The sequence below is a fragment of the Urocitellus parryii genome, chromosome 3 (genome assembly GCF_045843805.1).
Source record: "Urocitellus parryii isolate mUroPar1 chromosome 3, mUroPar1.hap1, whole genome shotgun sequence".
NCBI classification, from domain to species: domain Eukaryota; kingdom Metazoa; phylum Chordata; class Mammalia; order Rodentia; family Sciuridae; genus Urocitellus; species Urocitellus parryii.
The window spans coordinates 22825054-22849579 of record NC_135533.1 but is presented as its reverse complement, the minus strand read 5'-3'; the positions used below and the strand labels follow the sequence as shown (position 1 = coordinate 22849579).

The 24526-nt window shown below is 41.6% G+C and overlaps 1 protein-coding gene across 1 annotated transcript; it reads left to right on the top strand.

Annotated features, from left to right (window-relative positions):
• The first annotated feature begins 3205 nt into the window (after positions 1 to 3205).
• On the top strand, positions 3206 to 22610 carry Cpa2 (carboxypeptidase A2). The gene is made up of 11 exons (XM_026392802.2): positions 3206 to 3270; positions 5774 to 5855; positions 6528 to 6662; positions 7257 to 7352; positions 8868 to 8969; positions 10842 to 10940; positions 12268 to 12378; positions 13475 to 13565; positions 15135 to 15334; positions 17598 to 17682; positions 22423 to 22610. The coding sequence occupies exons 1-11, from the start codon at positions 3206 to 3208 to the stop codon at positions 22608 to 22610; spliced, it is 1254 nt and encodes a 417-aa protein (XP_026248587.2).
• The last annotated feature ends 1916 nt before the right edge of the window (positions 22611 to 24526 follow it).

Here is a 24526-nt window from a genome sequence, read left to right as displayed (position 1 = left end):
GAGCTTTGGTGTCTGGAAACTGTGCTGAAGGATTTAAATTTTGTAGTTGTGTTCCCCTCAGTCTCATACTGTATCCTTCTGGCCCTGCAGTTAGGCTCTTACCTTCTGGGGATAAAGGGCAAAAACGAAGAAGTGTGCCTAACATCATCCTCATAGGGAGTAACATGCCATTAGAGCACTTTTCCAAAGAGAGCTATCATCTTTCTCTTTCTAAATTACAGCTTCCCTAGAGATGGGTTGATAAAGAAGCATTTGGTCTAAAATGTTCTTTTCCTAGAGCCGAGTAGAATTACCTGGACTAATTGGGCACTGTAGAGTGTCAGCCGTCAGCCGTCAGAGCCAGGAACTGGGGTCTGAGAATGGAGCTCCTGGTGCCTGCTCTACCTCAGACCAGCCCTGGGGCTTTGTGAAAGCCTCTTGCCCTCTTGGGGCCTCATTTCCTCGTCTGCAAAGCAAGGGGCCTTCAGTGATCACTTTCCGGCTGGAGATTGTCTCAGTGATTTTCAAAAACATATTTTATTGGAAATGATGGATATGTGATATGTGATATTGATTGGGGTGATGGCTTCATCATGGGTGTATTACCTATGTCAAAACCTATCAAATTGCATATTTAAAATACATGCAGTTTGTTATATACCACGTATGGTTCAATACAGTTGTTTGAAAAACAGATTTTACCCCATGTCTAGAATGATGAGGAGGTAAAGAGGACAATGCCCTATTGTGATACGGATCCGTTTATGTTGTCAGAAACAACTGTGCTTTCTGGAGAGTTCCCTATAACCTCTTCCTAGGCTATGCTTGTTCCGCTGCCAACTTCTTCTATTTATTTCTTAAATTACTGTTTTCATCTATTCTAGGGAATATTCATTTTCCTCACTCATGCATTACCCCCAGTGCTCTCTCCCCTTTGGACTCAGGAGTGAAGTGGGAGGAGTAAGGCTTACAGGACTAGGTCTGTCCCCACTCTCTCTTCCAGAAAGAAAAGAGAGCTATCATGTCTCTGATACTTTTGAATTCATGTAGCAGGTTGAATTCATTGGGTTGCACGTGTCAGCAACACCAGTAGGAAAAATAATCATAACAAATTCTTATAGTGGAAACTCACACTGTGTAATAGGAAGATATTGGCTGGGGGGGGGGACAACTGAAGAGGGGGCTATCAGCCCCTCCTTTAGCACTCTCTGGAAAGTATCCTTTCCCTGACTTCTCCTATACTTAGCCAGGTACCAGTTACTCACCACGGGCTCAAAATTGTTTATTAAAAATCCTTTCTGAGCCCATCTTATCCAGCCCCATTGCTACCACTCATTCCAGACACATCATCTTAAATCTGGATTTCTCTAGGAGACTCCTTCTTGGCTCCCTGCTTAGAGAATCTCTGTACTGCCACTTGGACTGCAAGAGTCAACATTCTCAGTGCTACTCCCATCAATCACTTACCTCTCAGAGCCCTTCCAAGGCTCTCCATTTCTTCATTTCATCAGGTGCAAACTGCCCTGCTTGGATTGTGAGACCCTCCACCACTTGGCTCCACCCTCTTGTGTTTTACCCTCTCCAACATCCCCAGTTCCATCCAGTCTATCAAGTTTCTTCTTTAACCCAGTGAAGTGCTTGTGTTTTCCCAGTTCTCCTTCTAATTTGCTTTTCCTTATCACCAGACACCCAGCCCTTCTCACACTTACCTTGGAAAATCCTATCTGCTCTAAGACCCAGCTTGTTCTCCATCTCTTAAGATTTGGCTCGTTTTCCAAGTATTTTCATGTCAATTTATTGAGTTACTATTTATTTGATAGTTGCTGGGGGCATAAGAATGAATATGGCCTTTGCCTCTTGGCTTTTGTCTTCTCTTTGATTCTTTTTTTTTAATATGTTTTAGTTGTCAATGGACCTTTATTTTATATATTTAAATGCGGTGCTGAGATCGAACACAGTGCTTCACACATGGTAGACAAGAGCTCTACCACTGAGTCACCACCCCAGCTCCTTCTATTTGATTCTTAAGAGAAAGAAAACCCAAGTTAATTCAGTGATTTCTTCAATCAGAAACATGATATACAGTCCTTTCTCTTTTAGTAGGTACTTTGAGAATTCAAACACAGAGAAAAAGTTTGTGCAGCTGAAGAACTTGACACACAGAGGACAGACGAAAATTTCTTTGCAGCTGTTTGTTTTTGCAAAACTGAATAGAATGCGTGTCAACAACTCAAATGCAAGAAATGGTTGTTTCTAAAAGAAAATAGATGTATTTTCTTCTTATGCAGTGAGAAACAAAGTTGGATTATTGGAGATCTATATTTATGGACAAGAAAGGAAAGATCACTTTTGTTTAAAATAAACTTTTATTTAAAAAACAGTGTACGTGATACAGTCTAATCTTTAAGAAAAAAAAAAAACCTCTAAAACATCTAAATAAATTTGGAAAGATAGACACCAAATGGTTTTCTTTGGGTGGAAGAATTATGGGTGATTAAACAAAATGTTTCCTTTTAATCAAAACTTTCTATAACAGGCAATCTCATTGTCATAATCAGAAAGACATTTTCATTTTGGGAAAAAGCACAGAAATAGGGATATCAATTTGGTGCAAATGTAGATGGATCACTTTAGAGACAGGGCAAAATTGAATATTAAAAGGCATTCTGTTTTGCTTTAATATAGAGTGAGGACTGGAATGGGCCACATCTACAGGGACCTTCAGCAGATGTGGACGGAGTGATTGCAGTGTTTCAGGGTAAACGTTGTAAAAATAAACAAATGAGCAAACTAATGGAATGTGATAGACAGGATGCCTGAGTAATTACTATAAATGCTCTGCCCTTTTTTTTTTTCTTTTGTCAGAGACCCAGAAAGGACTTTAACCTCTAGGTCTATTAATCTGGCTTCTATCACTGGGCAGAGCAAATGGCACTTTATGTTCTAAATCATAAATGTATGATTTGCCCTTGATATGCTCTGGCCAATTTTGTTTTCTTTCCATCGAAGTTTGTTATCTCATGCCAGGAATGGAAAAATGTGCAGATTGGTGATATCACACTGGTGGGTGTCTACAACCTTGGAGATTTCACATGCAGGTGGGAATTTTACCATGTGGGAATTCACTTGGGTTCTCAGAGGGCCAACAGATCAGCCTCAGCTGTGCTCCCTATAAATAAAGTTCAGGAAGGACTCTGAATTCTGGACTCTGGGAAAAGGCTTGACCATGAGGTTGATCCTGTTATTTGGTGCCCTTTTTGGGCACATCTACTGTCAAGAAACATTTGTAGGGTAAGTTTTGTTTTCTGGTGCTTATTTGAATTATATTACCTGATTCATGGAGTCTCTCATTGGATGATTACAGAATAATGGGTGTCTATATGCAGTGTTTCCAGAGTTCTCTTAGATCAGGGTGGGAGGATAAGTGGGAAATATAGGAGAGGGTGATCAAAAATAGATGAAAGACATGAAAAGAAAAAAAAGTGAAAACTATCAAAGTCAAACAAAAATTATAGAGATGGATCTCCAATAAACGAAATTTCATTTGGGAATAAAGAATAGCATTGCAATCCAGAATGTGCATGCACAGCCCAGGGTGGTAGGTGTGTCTGGAGAACAAAGGAAAGGTCTAGGGATTTATCACGATGGAGAAACCTATGCAAGTGATTTTGAATGAAAGTTCATTGGTACTCTTGGTGCTTGTGTGAGCAGGGAAGTTCTGATTGGCAAGTTGGGGGAGTTAATATGTAAGGTTAGTCTTCTGGTCATAGTTGGCAGTTCTTTCATAACTGGCTAAGTAAAAGTAGGACAGGCCGTTTCATTGGATTGGTTCTGTGAGAGACATTTGGAGCACATGTCTGAGGCCTGTTTCCCTTTCTTTCCAGTGCCCCCAACTCTGTTTTATGAGGTCATTTTATGTGACAGGGATGACGCCATTTTGCATAATAATAGTTCACAAAACAGAACACAAATAACCCTATTTCTCTCTGTCCTTACTCCTTTTCCCTGCCAATGATCAGAAGGTGGAGATGACGGACAGCAGGAGAGATCAGACCATGTGGCCCATTTGTCTCGGAGTCACAATATGTGTCAAGACTACTCTCCTCCTTCCTTCCACCTCTCAGAGCTTCATTCTCTATGTCAGCTCTGGTCTTCTCTGATCTTCAGATTTAGAGTCTGGGGGGGTGGAACCTCAGGAAGTGGGAAGGCAAGGCCTGTTGATTTCAGACAGACTTCTCTCTTAGCTGTAGGACTCACCCTTGCTCTGAAGTGCTTTGGTTCCACAATTCAATGAAGGACTTTGGGCAGAATTTCTTTTTCTTTTTTTTTAATATCTTTATTTTGTTTTTATGTGGTGCTGAGAATCGAACCCAGTGCCTCATGCCTGCTAGGCGAGCGTGCTACCACTTGAGCCACATCCCCAGCCCGTGGGCAGAATTTTTGGACAGTGTTTCAGGGAACTAATGAAGCAGTCAAATAAATTTGATCCAAGAAAGTAGATGGTCAAATACATTTGGGAATCAGAGGGTTAAACAAAGTATAAAATTCCTAGGAACCGGTGACTAAATTAGTGTGTATTATAAATCTTTAAGAGGGAATCAAGGTTGCAGCATGGACCCCAATGTTTAAAAAAATCATCAATCTCCTCCCCACCCTTTTTTTTTTTTTTTTTCCCTGAGCAACTCAAAGGACTACTGTTCCTTAGAACACACACCAGGAAATGTTAGCCAAATGTATTACTTTTCCAAGCTCCTTCTCATATGAACGGAGGACTCCTGGGAGTCCATGCATTAACCCAAAGTAATGAGACTCAAATGGGAGAATTTTCAGACCATTTGTGGCAGATGGATACTTGGAGGCAGAAAAGCCTTAAAGAGCAAGCATTCTGTTGCTCATGTATTCCACTGGCATTCATTGGAAATTGTGTGGGGTTTGGTTTCAGAACTGGATTCTGGCCCCTTTCTGTGGCTCATTGTACCTGTCTGAATCTTCCCCACAGGATAGAAAGTCAGCCAGCCTGAAGAAAGAGTTAAAGGAGGAAAAGACTTTGTCCCCAGAGAAAACCTATAAGAATCCAGCTCCTTTACCCAAACTCTTCTCTAAGAAGATGCTTTCTTGTTTTGGGGTTTCTCTTTTCTGCCACAATGTCCCTGATATCCTTTATTTGCCATTATAAGTGCTAGGTAAGTGGGTAAACAGAGACACTGTGATTTGTCTGGGTTCCAGTTTTCCCTAGCAATTTCCGGGTTTGGACCACGTAAATCTGGTTTGGAGATGGAACCCTGATACTTTTTCCATTGCAAAAACTAAAACAAACAAACAAAAAACCCCACCCCAAACCCAGAAAACATTAGTTTTACACAGATGTGAATCTGATTCCTCTCTGAAGCACTAAATTAATTATCCCAGGTTTTGTTTTGTTTTTAAACTTTTTTTCTAAGAAAACAGGAACACACAAAGATTAAAAGCCAATGCTATAAAGCAGTAGGTGTTATTTGACAAATACTCATTATCTAAAGGAAAGATAACGTTAATAGCAAGCTTCGTGGTAGGAGCAGGTACCCCTTTTAATTATTATTTAGATAACGGTTCCTTGGAGGAAATAAAGCCATTCTATCACCTCCTTATTCTGGGGATGTGAGTCACTATCCTATTTATTAGTTTCTGGGTTGGTAGAGTGATTATCGACTGCTGCATTCATCTCTTACGTGAAGAGGCTGACAGGAGCTAAAAGCAACAGGAAGCAGTGTCTAGGTTTTGCTTTAAAGTTTATGTCTATGTTAATACTCTTTAGAGACCAAGTTCTGGAGATTATCCCACGCAATGAAGAACAAATTAAAAATCTGGTGCAACTGGAGGCTGAAGAACATCTCCAGGTATTTGTTCCAGTGAGGGCTTTTGCTTATCAATATTAATACTCTACAGTCAGATACAATGATTGACACCTATTTTTGGACTGTATTTTGACTCCTCTGACATAATGTGGGATGCCAACTCATGGAGCTGGGATTCCAAAAACCTGGGCACTAATACCAACTACATGGCACTAGATAAGTCCACCTACCTTTCCTGTGACTCATTTTGCCATTAAGAAAAATGGGGATAAACATACCATTCTTCTATCCCACAGGTATAAGAATGAAAAAATAAAATAAAATGTGATAGTAAAAACTTTGGAAAAGTCTATTAAACACTTTTAATGCATTAGTTCTCTTCTAAAATGATTTATAGTATCATGAAATGAATTGGATCACTTGAATGCCAGGTTGTTAAAAAAAAAAAAAAAACCTGCCATAGTTTTAAATAATCTTTTCCTTTGCCAGTTTTATTATCTAGCCATTCAGGGGAGGAGGGCAATATAACACATTTGCTGATGCTTGGATATCTAAAAACTCTTGTTGCCTTCACTCAGTGATTACACAATGATTTGGATTTTGTGGGCTCAAGATAAACTAGGCAAACACATTGAAATCTATCAATGTGAAACTATCCATTTCCCCCTAGAATAACCCACTCATTTATTTGGCTTGTCCTTTTATCCCTTCTAGCTTGATTTTTGGAAATCACCCACCACCCCAGGAGAGACAGCCCATGTTCGGGTTCCCTTTGTCAGTGTACCTGCAGTCAAAGTTTTCTTGGAGTCCCAGGGAATTACTTATTCCATCATGATCGAAGATGTTCAGGTAATTATGCTATAGACCAGATTTCTAGAGGCTTCCTGGTCATGAACTGAAGGCTCCCCTTCTTTTATCCTGGAGCCCTCTTGGCCAGGGAAGGCACCTGTGGGTATCATTAGGATTTTCCAGCCCTATGGGCTACCCCTGCAGGTTGGGTAGGGAGGCACTGTTTCTTTCCTTTTTGCGTCTGGCACAAGTGGAATATGGCAACAAAGAATTGAAGGGAAAGAGCCAAAGAGAGACTAAGCATAAACATGAAGGTGTTAATAAAATAGGGAAAATCAAGCTGCTATTCAATTAGCTTGTCATTAGAGGTTGACTCAGAAAGGTAGGATGAGCCTTAAGACTCTAACTGTATGTCCTCCACATACCCTCATCCTTTATGGGCAGGGTCAGGCTGACCACTGCCTCATTAATGTCCCATCCCTTCTCAGAGTGCTGCCAGAATAGGGAAAGGGATGAACCAGAGACGTCATGTTGTGTAGAGCACAGGAAGAGGAAAGCCTGGCACTGGGAACTGAGTGTCATCATTTCCTTTACAATTATAAACTGAAATGCACTGCTACTAACTAAATCATAGGTAGAACTGGTTTATCTTAGGTTCTGTTGGACCAAGAGAATGAAGAAATGCTGCTTAATCGGAGAAGAGAACGAAATGGTAACTTCAACTTTGGGGCCTACCACACCTTGGAAGAGGTAGGTGTTTCAAAATGTTTTCATCCAAGTAATGGGCCACTCTCTTCTCTGATGACAAGGCCACTAGTTCCCTGTAGTGATAAAATGACCTAGAAATTATTCTATTATTTTCCATCTTTTCCAAGTTTCCTTAGGATTGTATCAGTGTCAGTGGTTTAATGCAGGATCTGAATTCCACCTGCCCATACCAACAACCACATAGTTATTTTGGAAGTGTTCAGAGTGTTTTAAGTGAGCTCATGAATAGCTCTTTCATGATCTTCCCCACCTAGACACTTTTGAATTCCAGACAAAGGTGGGGTGGGGGGGGGCGGCTCTCACGGTGCTCAGGGCTCCAAGGCTACATAGTAGTGACTTCTATGTAGTCTCTGAGGTCTTTCTTGAGTTTTGTTAGTCCGTTTCTCCATTTGGGTCACATGCTGGGTACCTGGGCAAGCTGCACTTATCTCTGGGACACAGAGTTCTTCTTGGGGCCCACAGGGATTTATCTGCACTGACTTACTTGGGAGTAGATGGGGGTAGAGAAGATTGCAGTTGCAGGGTTAAAGAGTGAGGTGGAGAGTAGAAAAGATCCCGTGGAGGAAGTCTGAATCTCTAAATTAATTTTAAAATGCAAACAACTCTGGAAAAAAAAATCCCCTAATTTATTTCGTGGTAAAACTGCTCTGACCTAAACTTACTTGGGGGTGAAATGTGACCTGAACTCACTTGCTTTGTTTCAGTGACAGAATTATTAATGCACTTTAATATGGTAGCGACCTCACAAGTGTAATACAATATATGCTTGTTATTACCTTTCTAATGTTCTCACCCTGCCCCAAGAAAAAAATATACATAGATATAGATAAATATCTTAGTTTGATGCGAAGAAGAAAAGGAGTGGAAGTAACAAGATGCCTCTCTCCCCCTTTCCGGTGCGGCAAACAACAGCTGGAAGGACTGTTTTCATCCTAGTAACTTCTGGATGCACAGGTCTCAGTCCCAGCAATGAGAGCAGGCCGGCTGCTGGAGAATGCACAGAATTTTAATGAGCCTGGAAAACAGGGGCTGGAGTGGTCGGTGTGTTGAGTCTGTCTGCAGTCCACGCGTCCCATTGTCCCCGGGCCTGAACTAGCCCCGCTGCCTTTTGTAGCACCAGCCTCCACATTCATCCTTATGGATGCCACTATCATTTGTGTTCTTCTGCTAGTAGGACGAGAAGCCTCCCGGCTGTAAAAGTTCTACCTGAGACGTGAGTGGAGGAAAGCCACAGGCAAACCAGACAAGTGCCATTTTGTTTTGCACAAAACTGGAAAGAGCCGGTTCTGCTGCGGCAAAATGGCTTCTCTTTTTCTAGAATGACTCATCATCCCTGAGCTAGGATTCAAACGCCCCCGACCCCCCAGTGCAGTCGGCTGTGCTACCCTCTCCACTGTGCCCCCAGGGGATGGGCAGAGAGGGGCGAGAAAAGCCTCTAACAGATCCATCCAAGTATTCATTTACAAGTGTTTTATTTATTCATTTGAAACATTTCAGATATCCCAAGAAATGGATAACCTCGTGGCTGAGCACCCTGGTCTAGTGAGCAAAGTGAATATTGGCTCTTCTTTTGAAAACCGGCCCATGAACGTGCTCAAGGTACGGGGGCAGCGGCGATTTTTGCTCCAGATGCTTCTAGAATCACGCCCCTCCCACATCAGCCTGCAGAGCAGGTCTCTCTCTTTTTTTTTTCTCCTAACCGGTCCTTGCTGGTTTTGAGCATCCACCCCCCACCCTCCTCAGCCCCCCTTTCTTTCTTTTTTCCTGCGCAAGCTGACGCAGGTCTGCAGGAGAGAATTAATGCTCGTGTCGGGTTAGATGCGCTCGCGGGGAAGCGGGCGGCGCGCGCCAATAGGAACCGAGGAGGGGGAGGTGGCGGCGCGGGGGCAGGGAGGGGGCTGGGGAGCATTCTGTAATTAATCAAGGTGGGAGTTCTTTGCCCTTTTCTCTTTTCCTTTTCCTTTTCTTATTTAAGCCATTTTTTTCTTTTTTAAACACGAGCAATTGCCTGAACCGCTTAAAAACAAAAACACACAAAAAAACCAAAACGGCGGTTCCGCAGTATGCAAAAAGATGACATAATTAAATCTCAAAGGCGAAAGCCCTGAAAGAGTTTTTTTTGTTGTTGTTGTTGTTGATGAGAGCTGAAAAATGTTCAGGTTTTACTGCAACTTGTTACTCCTGAAAGTCTTCGTAATGATGGTTTGAAGCTTTTGCACCTTGCCCTGAAAAAGAGTGAAAATTATTTCCCCAGACTTCCTAGAAAGAGTTGGTTGGGTGGAAGGGGCTAAATGTCACAACTCCCTGCTAAATTTGGAAACGTTATGGCTGGGAACCAACTGACTAACTGGGACAGATGGATTTCCCCAGAGCGGTTTTCCCGAAGCAGGCCTGGGAGGAGTGGTTTGCCTACTTACGACGCGGGGTACTATTGCTAAAGTTTACTACCCTCCCTTTTTCGTTTTTCTACCCTGTGTCTCCAACTGGGTCAGGAAACCCCAGATTTCTCATCCGCCTTGGATATTCTTGGTCTTTCCTTTTCCAGGTGGTCCTGTTCAGCCTTTTTCAAAGTTCCCTGCCTTTTACACTTGAGCTCTTTGAAGGAAAAGTCACAGAACACTTTCAGCTAAAACTCCTGAAACCTGTGAAATGTAATTTTTGTAGTAAGGATTTGCATTTTTCATTTACCTTATCTGCTATGTTTAGGATGCTGCACAGAGATAGAAGTTGATGGTGCAAAAATAATCTTTTCCTTCCCATTTACTGATCCAATTGGCAAAGCCACTGTTCCAAATAAAACTAAGTCACTTAGATCATAAAATTTAAACTCTGGAAAGCACCTACAGAACCTGCCTGTCCTGATTTTATGAAGGACTCAAAAGGTTATCGTGAGCATTTTCATAATACAATCCTTGCATAAATTTGGAAAAAAAAAACAAAAGGAAAACAAAAATCCTTGTAATTCTACTTTCACAACTATGGTATAATAGCTATAAACATTTTTTTTTCTATTTCTTTCTCTCTTTCCTCTTTTCTCTCCCTCTTCCCTCCTTTTTTTCTCATACGCATGTGTATGAACACCCATATTTATACTAATTAGTCTTTTTAAAAATAAAATTATATACTATTCTGTAACCTGCTTTTTCCCCAATTTGAAACCTATGAATACATTTTCATGTCATTACATTATCTGCAACTACGTTTTTACAAACATCAAGGGAGGAAGTCTAGACCCATCTTGTATTTAAGCTTATGTCAAAAGAAAGCTACCAAAAAACTAAAACCAAACCCAAACAAAAAACCTTAAATGAGAAGAGTTAATCCTCAGCACACTGTTTGCATCTCCTTCTCCTCTCTTAAGCACATCAATAACAGAAAGGGGACAAGAGAAGAAGGAGGTTGCAGGGGGAGCAGAGGGGACGAGGTGCTCATAGCGGCAGAGCCATTCACGTTGTCACTTGTGTTTTGCAGTTCAGCACCGGAGGAGACAAGCCAGCCATCTGGCTAGACGCTGGGATCCATGCTCGAGAGTGGGTTACACAAGCTACTGCACTGTGGATAGCAAATAAGGTCATTTTGCCTAAAATTCCTCACTTATTTTGATTTTCTGGGCTCAGGCCCACAAGCCAGTACACAATAGTCCCTGTGGTCCCTGCTTGAGTTATCCGCCAAGCCCTTCTCTTGCCACATGGACAGGAAACATACCCATCCAATCTTTTTTGATATTGCCCCATCCAGGGCCATGGCTTTGTGCCCCTGGGTCTGTTTTACCCTCCTTAAAAGATACAGCAAACCCGAGGGGATCCAAGGAGTGGGCAAGTAAGGGCCGGAGTCAGGTTTCAGCAAAAGAACAGATTAGAGAAAAATACTTTGCTGCTTCTTAAGGCTGAGGCTTGATGTGCTGGAGATATCTAAAATCGTGAAGGGGGCTCAGACAGAAAATAGAAACAGGTGTAAAATGAGTTGACTTTGACCTAGAGATCCAAATTGAAATTAGTTAAGGGTGTTTGGGTTTGTTCTGAAAATTTCCCAAATCTGATTTTGAAGCCAGGATGTAGCAATATCTCTCTTCCACATGTTTGTTGGCATGAGAGTCAGGACACGGGGCTGGGTGTGACCTAGTCTGGTATTTCTTAAGTAATTCAAAAATGACATGCTATAAATCAGAATGTTAATTCATGAGCAAAGGAAATCAATCCACATCAGATCATTCAAGCATGTGCAACCACGTGCATACCAATTGATACATTTTTCCCTTCAATTAAAATGCGGTTACCTTTAGGGTATTATGAAATGGATATTTAACAGTTGAATAATAATGCCTTAGGATGGCTGAGCACAGGAAATGAATAAATTTTAATCCCGCAGAAACTTCAACTCTACTGCAATTGATTGCAAGTAAAAATGTAATTCCCCAAATGAAATTTAACCGGTTCTCTGGATCTTTAACAAAGTTGCCACATATTTAAGTAATTTGATGTTGGTCCTGAGTTCTTTTGGAATGCTATAGTGTGTGAGGACTAAGGAATATTTAAATTTTTTTCTTTGGTTCATACCCACATAAGCCACATATACCATTGCTCACTGTTGCAACGTGCATCACCAGAATTCATGGGAAGAATGCTGCTGCTTTTGAGGGAGAATGAGCACATGATAACTGATTTTTACTTAATTCAAGTAAATTATTTTGACCAGAAATGAAAATATAGACATGGGCATATTAAAACATATTAACACCACAGGAAACTGGGCTGCAGTAGACTTGGGAAAATTCTCATTGGTCAACAATGGTCCTTAGGTCACATTTGTGAAAAACATTGCCTTAATATTCTGTCCTGAGTCTCCTGGTCAAAAGAGAGGGACTGTGAGGTTGACATGGCACTTGTTCTCTGCTCAGATTGCCTCTGATTATGGAAATGATCCATCCATCACCTCCATTTTGGACACCATGGACATCTTCCTGCTGCCAGTCACAAACCCCGATGGATATGTGTTCTCTCAAACCCAAGTAAGCCTGAACTTTTTTTCTTCTTCCACAAAGACTTTAAGGAGATGTGTAGGAACTTCAAAAACCAAATAAAAGTAATCTTTCTGTTCTTGACTTACTCTAAACAGAATGCCTAATCTCTCAGTAGTGGCCCTGAAAGGAGGCACAGAGAAGTGTTTATAATCACTTCTTATTCCAACACATGATGTCTTCACTTGTCGCCTCAGCCAGAGCCCATTTCAGCCGTTAGTCTGGGCTATTAGAGCTCAGTGTTCACCAGTGAGTCACCTAGGAGATTTGTTCCAATTATCTCTGCGTTTTTTCTTTCTTTCTTTCTTTCTTTCTTTTTTTTTGTGTGTGGTGGGATTGATAGAAAAGAGAAGGCGGATGTTACCTGCTGACAATTAGATTGCCATAAGATTTAGGTAGCAGTACAATGCATCCCAGCATTTTTACCATCTGTGGCAGAAATCCTCTGTAATATCACTAAAAGGAGTTTTGTAGATTTTTCCCCCCTTGAAAATCTCATTACAAAACACCATTGTGGCAGTCGTGACCCCAGATACGTCCGAGATGAATCAGAGCCTCCAGTTTATTCTTGTAGCGAGCTGATGACGATGGTAGCGCTTTCAAAGAAACTCGTCCTAGCAACTGGTCCTCATCCCTTGAGATATCGCAAGAATAAAGGGTTCCGTGGGCTCGTCTAGGAAATGCCGCCCACTCTATCCTTTTGAGTGGTACATATACAACATGAAAAAGCATTGAAAATCCTTAAAAGTACTGAAGTAAATTCACCAGTTTAGCCCCATCTTTCCCCCAAATATTTGACCACAGAACTCTCTTTCCCTTGCTTTTTGTTGTGGTGGTGATTAGCATTGAATAAAACTAGTGTTTTATGGAACGTGGTTTGGCAGATGTTTATTTGAGGAGATGGGGGGGTTATTCCGAGCGGAACTATTCCAACACCTCCCCGGGGCAAGAGAAGTGAGTGCGACTGCAGAGAGACCCTCCCGGGAGGGCGCAGTAGGGATGAACTGCATTCTGAAGGGACCTTCTCATCAGGATGAATGACCGGTTTTTCTTTTTTCTGTGATTCTTTTTGGGTCGGATTTTAAAGAATCGGATGTGGCGAAAGACCCGGTCCAAGGTCTCTGGAAGCCTGTGTGTCGGTGTAGACCCTAACCGAAACTGGGATGCAGGTTTTGGAGGTGAGCGCAGGGACTTGCCCCCACGGATGGGTTAGATTGCTGTCTGGCTAACTAGCTGGTTTGCAGAGCTCTGCAGTGCGTCAGCCTGCTAAGCCCATTTAGGATTCAAGCCATTTAAAAACCTCTTCGAAAAACACTTTACTAAATTCCCTTCACAGGAGCGCAGTGCTGTCACAGTGCTCTGAGCAGCATTTAATATATTTTGTCTCACATCTTGGTTTTCCCACAAGCTGTAGCCCGGTTCAGCTTCCGAGCTGCCAGAGCAAGCAAGACTTTGCACAATGGCGGGAGCTCAGGAAGCCCTGAACCAGCCACTAGAGGGGGTTAGGATCTATTCCGAGGAGAAGCATTACATCATCTATAGATGCTTCGAGAAGGAAAACTTAAAAAGAAGTACAAATAGGATTAAGACATTGATTTTCGAAATAGATTCAAAGTAAAATATTAGCTTGTTGCTGGCTTGCAGCTCTTATGTTTTGGAGTTCAGTGGCAGGCTGTTTGGGGCTCCTTTATGCTTTCAGGTAACGGTTAAACCTCCTTATGCTTTTGTAATCACATAACTGAAATTTGTTTGGTTTCTCCTCAGGAGCTCACAATAACAGTGCAGTTAGGAGCTCTGTCTTTTTCTCAGTAGTATTCCTAACACCTAGAACAGAATTTGCCACATGGAAGGCAATCGTTAAATATTTGTAAAACAAATGAATTAATGAGAGTCATGGAATAGAGACAGGACCCGCTAGGGGATTGTGACAGCATATGGATGAGTTGCAACTTCATTCATCGCTTTTGCAATTTATTTATTCATTTTTTTTTTGCATAGGGGGAAAATAATCAAAGCAGACCCAAAATATTGAACAGTTCCCAGCATTTCAATGCCAGTGTTTTTCCTCCCTAAAATGTTATTCTTATGAAATAATTTAAACTCAAGATGACAGAGGCTTGTTTACATTTCACCCATGTCACTTAGTCTGGGGAATCTCAACCCTTACCTGCTCTCTAAGAGATTCTTTAGCGCTCAGAGCCCCTGCCGTGCCTGCCATAACCCCACTTCAGTGTTCTTGAGCAACTCTGGTTGCTGAGGGAGTCAAGGCCAAAGGTGGCCTTGTGGTCAAGTGTAGTTGTGATTTCCTCATGGCAGAAAGGGTGTCAGAGGCTTTTTTGCCTTTGTGGCTTTGTGACTTGGAAGTACAGATGCATAGAATCTTTTGCTCTTGGATTCTACAAATTGGAAAAGATCCCAGAAAAAGAACTTGCTAAAACTCCCACCCAATGCAGGAATTCCATCTATAATATTAAATCGAGCTTTTCTTCCAACAACTCCCACAGAGAGGAGATGATCTAATTTGATAGCTCTTTCTGCCATATAGAGGAACCATATTTTTTAAAGAAGAGATGTGTGCAGAATCTCCTCAGTTGGGCTTCCTGTCTATGCCCTTAGGAAACGTCTTGATCAAACATAATGATTCTGGTTTCCAGAGGAGAAACTTAGTGATGTGCATGGTCCCTTCCTTCCTGTGGTGTTTTCATAAAGCTTATTGTCCTCACTGGGCTTCTCCTGCATCCCACCAGGACCTGGAGCCAGTAGCAGTCCTTGCTCCGATTCATACCATGGACCCAGGGCCAACTCTGAAGTTGAAGTGAAATCCATAGTGGACTTCATCAAGAGTCATGGGGAATTCAAAGCCTTCATTACCCTCCATAGCTATTCGCAGCTGCTCATGTACCCTTATGGGTATAAATGTACCAAGTCAGATAACTTTGATGAACTGGTGAGTTTTTTTCAACTTCATTTTAGTTCAGCTACAACATCAGTTATATGGACAAATAAGTGTCAATCATGAAGTTAGGCACTGAGGTGGAGGTATACTAATGACAGGTTACGGAGATGATAGATGTTAAGTCCAGGAAATAAGAAGATTGTGATCAACCAAAGGTTTAGTTTCCTAAACTAAGTTTCCTTGGAAAATAGAATTCATGAAAATGTTGTTGCCTTAATCCAGATGAGCAGGATCCTCATTTGACCGTGGATTATAAGGATGTGCTTTCTGTTGCCTACGGACAAAAAACACTTGGAGTTATTATTTATTTATTTATTTTAGTACTGGACATTGAACCCAGGGGTGCTTTACCACTGAGCTACATCCCCAGTCCTTTTTATTTTATTTTATTTTTTTAAATCTTGAAACAGGGTCTCATAAGTTGCTAAAGGTCTTGCTAAGTTGCTAGGCTGGTTTTGAACTTGTGATCCTCCTGCCTCAGGCTCCTGAGTTAAACCTGGCCAAAACCCACTTGAATTTAGATCTGAGGCTCTTGAAGTGGCGAACAGATGCTCTACGCTAAGCAACCTTGCTCCCCAAAACTCTCCTAATACTTTTCTGGGACCTTTGACTTTATGACCTGTTATGATGATGCACTGAGTTTAAAACATTCATTCCCTAATTTGATTCCTTCTGTCATATTTCCTGTTTCAGGAATAAGCAAATTGGCGGCAGCCTTAGGTCAGATGGCGACATCTCAGGAGACTGTTTGCAATTGAGCAACAGCTATCCCATGCTGAAGAGAATGTGCAGATATTTCCAATTTGGCTTTCAGACTTGGTTTTTGAAACCCATATGTTAGGGATAAGTCCAGAATTGAGACCTTTTGGACAAATTACCTTCAAATAGATTATTGTCAGCAGCCCCAGACAGAAATGGGATAGATTATTTCAATTTAGATATATCTCATTATATTCATCAGATATATCTCATATATTTCATCTCATTAGCTGGATTTTGGCTCTGTCAGGGTTTTGATGGTGACTCTTACCATTCAAAGTCAAATCAGGAAAAAAGAGTGTCAAGGTTGGAAGGAATCTAGGATGAACTTTTAATCGACCTAGATAACCTTAAATTATCCAAACCTGGTCCTCAAATGTCTACCAGATAGTCATCTAGTCTACACTTAGATGACTTCCTGCCTCTAAGGGGACTGATTCCATGTTGCAAGCAGGTTTGATAGTTAAAGTTCTTCCTCGTAGGGAAGGAAAACCTTCTTCCTCTGTTTTCCCCCTACCAGCCCTGGTTTATCATTTGGCTTTATTGAGCAAGTTTATTTCCCTTTGGAATGTGAATCCATTAATTACTTCAAGACCACTGACCTTCTTCTCTTAGGTCTTTAAGATAGGGATAACCTCCAAAATAATATCAGTTCCATTAAGCACTCACAATATGGGCCCAGGTTCTCTCACCATTCTTATTACAGTTTTCTTAACATACTTTGGTTTGTCTGTGTTCTTCAAGGGTAGCTCCTAGAAATGAATGTGAACTCATGTTGCAGGTTAACCAGTGCAGAGCAGAGCATGGCCGGAACTGCCGTCATCTGGACCGTGCACTCTGCTAATGCAGTTGAGGGTCACATTAGTTTTTTGGCAGTAACACCGTGCAGTTGACTCATGTTGGGCTCATTGACAGCTGAAACCCCCAGGCTCTCCCAGGCTTCAGCTGAGCCAGGTTTCCCCCATCTGGTAATTGTACAGTTGTTTTCCTGGACCCAAGTTCAAGACCTTACATTTATCCTTAGCAAGGACAGTAAAGCCTCAATCAGTCAAAATTGGAACCCTCAAGTAACGGAAAATATTTTGCTGAGCTCTACTTCTTGGAAAAAGAGACAATCACAGGGAAATAAGCCAATGTAGAGATCCAGTAAGAAAAAAAAAAAACAACTTTCTGGGTACATTCTGGGGTCAGTATATACATTTTATTTAGTCCCCTTACATGTACCCTGTTTCCATCCACACTTCTGAACAGGGTGAATAGTGGCAAAATAATGAACCCTGGAATATTGCAAAAACCTAGATGACCAAGTAAACAATGAAGGTCTTCATGTTGTATTTCAAAGCCAATAGAAGTATGCTTGTGCTCACTTCTCAATGAAAAATGGTTGAAACAAAAAAGAACTCCCTGGTCTATATTCTGCTATGCTATTGGGCAACCAATTTCCAACGTTGCAAGTGTTATCCAGTCACCTTTATTTGGTTTTATCAATATACAGGATGAACTGGCCCAAAAGGCTGCCCAGTCTGTGAAAAGCCTGCATGGCACCAAGTATAAAGTGGGACCAATATGCTCAGTCATCTGTAAGTATCTGTTGTGCTGGAAGTTAGTATAAATGACCCACTAAGATGGCAGACACCACGTGAGCATGGGTCAAAGCTCTTAAATGCCATGATGTGAAAGGGATAGGACTTCATGCATAGAACCCAACCTTACCCAGTTTCCTTCAGTAAGTCTGGTCTCCTCCATGAGATACTTACTATGTAATATCTAGAATGAATAACTTTCTAAGCATCTGAGTTTTTTGCACCCTCCTACACTGTCCAGTTCCTTACAGCTCACTCTCATGCAGAATGAGGCAGAACACAGCAGCAATGTAGAGACCAGAGTTATGGTGAACAGGAAGTAGGGACATCTGCCCCAGGGGAACAGGAAGAATTCCCAAACTAGAGCCATTCTACTGAGGATGGACAGGATTTGGGAAGTAAAGCAACTCTTTGTTGCTTATTGGATGTGGAGGGTTTCTCACTAAAGGTCATTGAATGGCACCCAAGAGGGTAAAAGGGGGTGGGGTGGGGTGGGGCTAGAAAGATTACATTATTCAATTGTCGACATGTCGAGCTTGCATAGTTATAGGGGATTCAGGTGGAACAATCCTGGATAACATGGCCCTGTGATTCTTGAGAGAGAGAGAGAGAGAGAGAGAGAGAGAGAGAGAGAGAGAGAGAGAGAGGTGTGGATATTTGGGAAGGGTCGGCATAGAAAGCATGGTTAGAAGAGGAAAACAGAGATAGTTGGAGTGGAAAGAGAGCTGAGAGGAGAGGGGGAGCAAGGTTTGAGGCAGCAGGAAGACCAGGCGGAGAGGCTGAGAATCCTAGATTTCAGAAACCAGGGAAGGAGCAAGCAGAGGAAGCAGTGGTTAAAATGAAAAAGGCCATGAAAAGGTCAATTTAGATGAGGACAGAACATTTTCCATTGAATTTTCATCACTAGTTTATTGGTGACCTTAACCAGAACAGTCTCCGAAGAATGGATGAGAAGGGGGGCGGGGAGAGAGAGAGAGAGAGAGAGAGAGAGAGAGAGAGAGAGAGAGAGAGAGAGAAGAATGGAAGGCTTTGGAAGGCTTTTTTTTTTTTTTTCCCCTCAGACAAGAAATATATTTATTGACTGTGGGGAAAGAACCAATAGAGAAGGAAAGGTAGAAGACACAGGAGGGAGAAGAAATGACTTATGCAGAATGATTGCAGAGGAGGGGTAAAAGATGGGGTGGGGATCTGCAGGAAGGCTCACTTGCTACTTGTGAGTTTTAAATTTTTTTTCAACACTGGAAATACATCTTTAGTCTAATCATGGTGCTTTCAGTGGGAGTTTTGGAGAGCAAAAGAGTGATATTTACTATATTCAGAGCCCTTCATGGAAATGCAGAAACTAATGATCTGATAGTATTACATGCCATGAAAGCTTCTCTCTTTTTTGGTTCTAGGGATGGAATCCAGCAGTGGTTTACCACTGAACTATATGCCCAGCCCTTTATATGATTTATTTTGAGACAGGGTCTTGCTAAGTTGCTTAGGATCTTGCTAAGTTGTCGAGGCTGGCTTTGAATTTTCAATCTTCTTACTTTAGTCTACTGAGTCCCTGGGATTACAGGCATGTGCCACCATGCCCGGTGAAAGCTTCTCTTTTTCGAGTATTTTGAAATTTTTTCTTTGTGATTTATGATACATTTAAGAAACTTTAATGATTTTTTTGTCAATCAAATGTTTTTATCTAGTTAGAATCCATATCTGCTGTATTTTGTGTTCAGCTATTTAAAGTTAGTATCATTTCCTATAGAATTTTATGTATTTCCATTCTAGATATTTCTTATTCCACTATATGGCTAAATCCTGGCTACTGGGCCCTTGAGTTGTTTTAATATTTTGTCAAATAGTGTTACCATGAACCTGGTTTTTTTTTTTTTTTTTTTTTTAGTTCCTTTTGTTATTAGATGATCTTTTGGGGACATTCCTGAAGCAAGATTATCAAATCAAACAGAATGAAAAGCTTTGGAGCATGTGTGTGTGTGTGTGTGTGTGTGTGTGTGTGTGTGTGTGAGTATTAGGCTGTGTTCTGTGAAGACTGATTTGCAAAAGTTGCTGATACCTTTTTATGGAGACAGGATCTCATTACGTTGTGCTGACTGATCTCTATCTTCTGGCTCAGTGACCCTTCTGCCTCAGCCTTCCAAGTAGCTAAGACTACAGCCGCATACCACCATGCCTGACTTGCTGAGACCTCTTTTAACCATGTGGGCTTGTCCCTTTATCAGGACCATCTCCAAGGAGGAGAGCCCTCTGAGTTGTGGCAGTGGGCACAGAGAAGTGGACCTAGCTTGAGATGATGATGACAGCTTAAGGCTGAGGAGCATATACCTTTGTCTGGTTGGCAGCCTCTGAATGAATGAAGGCTGGAGTTTGGAATGTCAGCAGAAGGACATTGTGTACCCCTGAAACCTCTTCCTGAATCTTAGCCATTTTATTATAAGGAATATACTTTGTTTGGAAGTATTTACAAATAATGTAGAATTTGGAAGGCTGAGGTTTAGTGTACTTTCTTTCTTGGTGAGGACACAGATATTGAAGACATTTCTGATAAGCAAATATCAGACAAATGTAGGTTTGCTGTGTGATCTTTGGAGACTGGATCATCATTAATGGAAGTTCTAGCTGCAAATTTGTCCAGAGCTGACTGTATTATCCTGCTTCTTCACACCTTGGACAAGCCCTGCCTCTAAGAACCAGTCCCAGTCAGGTTCTTCTTGCCTCCTGCCTAGGTTCACTTCTGACCTGAAACATCTGCTTCTCTCCATCTAGGAGGGGACTTCATGTCTGTTCTGGGTGAGAAAGTTCCTGGGTAGCTTCCCACCTGGAAAGGGCTTTGAAGAGTTGTGCTGTGATGAGTGCTTGGTCCAGGAGAAGGTATCCTTGAGTTATTTCCCAGGGAGGTGTAGGGGGAAAAGCACAGCCAGGAGAAGCCTGGATCTGAGTTAAAACTGCCACTTTGGAACCAAGTCACCTTGGGCTAGTCACTCACCCTCCCTTGGCTTTTTAATCTGTGAAATGGATTGTCAAGAGACTCAAAAGATAATATATAGAATTAAGTGTTCACCAACTCTAAAGCAGCCACCTACTATCCTCCAGATGCCTTTGATCCTTAATGTGGTCTAAGTTGACAAGATCCTAGTCATTTATTGATAATGCTTGTTATGACTGACATTTATTGGATGCCTATTCTACCTACATTATAACTCATCTGAACCTCAGTTTCCTCATCTGTACAATAGGTACAATGCTAGTAACTACTTCAGGACTAAGGTATAGATTAAATAAGACAATTTAACACCCTAACACATTTAGTGAGCACTCAGTGTTGAAATCATAGCCATTACATTATTACATTTAATTCTTACTGCCCTGTGAAATACATAGTATATCATCCTTATTTGACAGATGAAGCATCTTGGCCTTAGGTCACCAGCTAATCATTGAGGGTTAGTAATCAATCTGAAACTAATACTCTATCCTCTATGGACCCCTTATGGGATGACTGTATCATATAGCCACATCAGAGGTATATGTTAGTAATTTTGGTACCCTGGGAAGAGTCAGCCCAAGCCAGCAACCATTAAGTATTTGTTATTCATCAGGCGCTATACTAGCTGTTGTGGCTGACAAGTGTACAAGAATTTCTCAGAATTACAGGTTGAACATCCCTAATCTGAAAATCCAAAATCTGGAATGTCCCAAAATCAAAAACTTTTTGAACATTAACCTGATGCCACAAGTGGAAAATTCCACACCTGACCTCATGTGACAGATCCTAGTCAAAAGGCAGGTGCACTAAAAATATTATATAAAATGACCGTTAAGTTACATGTGTGAGATATATATGCAACAAGTGAATTTTGTGTTTAGACCTGGGCCTCATCTCCAAGATAACCTCATTACATATATGAAATATTCCAAAATCCAAAATCTAAAACACTTCTGATCCCAAGCATTTTGGATAAGGGATGTTCAACTTGGCAATTCACAATATTAACCTCTAGTCCTACTCTTTCCTGGTACAATTTCCCTGATGTTCCCAGTCCTGTTTTAGGGCTGGGTGGCTTCCTTCATCTCTGCCACAACCATGTCCTCCATTTGTCCTCTACTTGCCCTCCCTGGGCGGGGCCTCAGGACCAGCCCATTGCTCAGTTCTACCGAGTCTGATTGCCTTGAATCTTCCTAGGCTCATGCCATCCGCCTTCATCATCTGTCACGTCAGTGGCCACACATGTCTCAGGTGCACATGACTGTACTGACTTAGCCCATCTGCAGGGAGGCTGCACATATGATTTCACACTGGAGCAGAGCCTGCTCCCTCCTTATGCTGAGAGTCTCATAAGGACAGGGACCAGATCTCTTACTCCATAACTCCTGCTCTACCACTACAGGAAACAATGCCTGTACCTTCTAGAGAAGGAAGTGGTGTGGCCTCCCTAACCTGGGGAAGATGCCAATTAGGGCATCAGGCAAGATTCCAAATGGGTGGGTGAAGCCAGAGGCTCCTAAGAACACCAGAGGAAGACTAAGTACAGTGTTCATTGGAATAACACCTTTTGCTTTTCAAAGTATTCTTGTGTATTCTGTAGGCATGAGCCTCTGCTGAACTATGCCTGCTCCTGTAACCCATGCATATGGGGTCTGATTTACCTTTGATCATGGTGGAACTGAATATAGAGGTTATGTAGAGGTCAGTGGGAATAGCATAACCAGTCCTTATTCTTATTTGCCCTTTAGACCAAGCCAGTGGCGGAAGCATTGACTGGTCCTATGACTCTGGCATCAAATACTCATTTGCCTTTGAACTGAGAGACACTGGCCGCTATGGTTTCCTCCTGCCGGCCAAGCAGATCTTGCCCACAGCTGAAGAGACCTGGCTTGGCTTGAAGACAATCATGGAGCACGTGCGAGACCACCCATATTAGGGAATTGTGGAATAGACAAACACCATTAAAATCTCTTTGGTTTAAAGCAAAATTGGGTTGTGACCATTTCTTTTTCGAATACTAATGTAGGTGCTTCATTTCTTCAATTTCTTTCTTTCTTTTTTCTTTTCTTTTTTGCAGGCCTGGGGGTCAAACCCAGGGCCTTGCACATGCTAGGCAAGTGCTATACCAGTGGCCACATCCTCAGCACCCATTTCTTCAGTTTTCTCTGCCCTAAAACACAGCAATCCACTACACTGTAAGCACCTTGCCTTTGTTTTTTTCTTTAATTTATCCTAAGAGAAATCTTCCAAACATCCTTTAAGTTTTTTTTATTAGTTATATATAACATAAAATTTAGTTATTATTATTATTATTTAAATGTTTTTATTAGTTATTGATGGACCTTTATTTAGTTCTTTGTTTTATGTGGTGCTGAAAATCGAACCCAGTGCCTCACACATGCTAGGCAAGCGCTCTACCACTGAGCCACAACCCCAGCCCCTGATTATTATTTTTTTAAAATATTTTTTTAGTTGTAGGTGGACACAGTACCTTTTTATTTTATTTATGTGGTACTGAGAATCGAACCCAGGGCTTCACACATGCAAGACAAGTGCTCTACCGCTGAGCCCCAGCCCCAAGTACCCAAGGGTACAATTCTGTGGCACTAAGTACATTTACAATATTATTCCACTGTCACTGCCATCCATCTCCAGAAATTTTTTATTATCCCAGACGGAAGCTCTGTTTTCCTTAAACAGTGGCTCCCCGTTAGCCTCTCTCTTCAGCCCCTCATGACCATTATTTTACTTTCTGTCTTTATAAATTTGTCTATTCTAGGAATCTCCTCACATTCAGTTTGTAAGGACAAATCACAGTATTTTTCCTCATGTGTCTGTCTTATTTCACTAAGTTTTTAAGGTTCATCTGTGTCTTAGCATGTATCAACCCCTCATTTCAGAGGCTAGCAGCAGACTTTAGAGCTCAGTTTTTCAACAAATACTAATTAAGCAACTACAAAACGCCAGGCATCGTGCTAGGTGCCTGTACATTCCCATTTCTGGCATGCTGTTTTATAAAAACCGATGGGTTTTTATGTGGTGCTGAGGATTGAACTCAGTGCCTCACATGTGCTAGACAAGCACTTTACCACTGAACCCCACCCCAACTCTTGATGTTCTCTTTTTTCACTAGGTTTGTTCTTGAGCCGTGTCAGAGCCAGTCTTAGCAAAGACCTTGCTAAGTCATCCCCTGACTTTGATATCTGATCAAGTTCTTCATCCCGCACTATTGATGTATAAGTCTATGGCCTGCCTTTAGCATGACTCTTGTTAGGCCACTTTCGAAAGAATCCCCCTGACTTGATGTTTCCTCTTAGCGATTTTCCATCTGCTGATCCCTTCATTCTGCTGTCTTTGGACTTAAGCAGAGTTAGCCTTTCCTATTGCAGTATTCATGATCTCTACAGCAAAAATCTTGAATAAAGCTTTCTTTACCTTCTTTAAAAGGGTCAGAATAATTTCCCAACCATCACCCTTGGTTATATCCACTACCTTTGGGCAGATGCAGAAAGAATCTAGCCCATGAGGATGGTGGGATTGGGAAGACTTTGGGAAATTAGGAATGTAGGTCAGACCCAAAGGCCCTGGAGCCCATGAAGAAGTCGTTCAGATGATGAGTGCCTTCTGTTTATTCCATTGAGACTTGAAAGAAAGGATACAAGAGTCAAAGACTAGCAAAACCTAAGAAAGTTTTATTATTTTTTGAGAGAGAGAGCGAGAGAGCGAGAGAGAGAGAATTTTTTAATATTTTATTTTTTTTTAGTTTTAAGTGGACACAACATCTTTTTATTTTATTTTTATGTGGTGCTGAGGATAGAACCCAGTGCTGCACATGCCAGGCAAGCGTGCTAC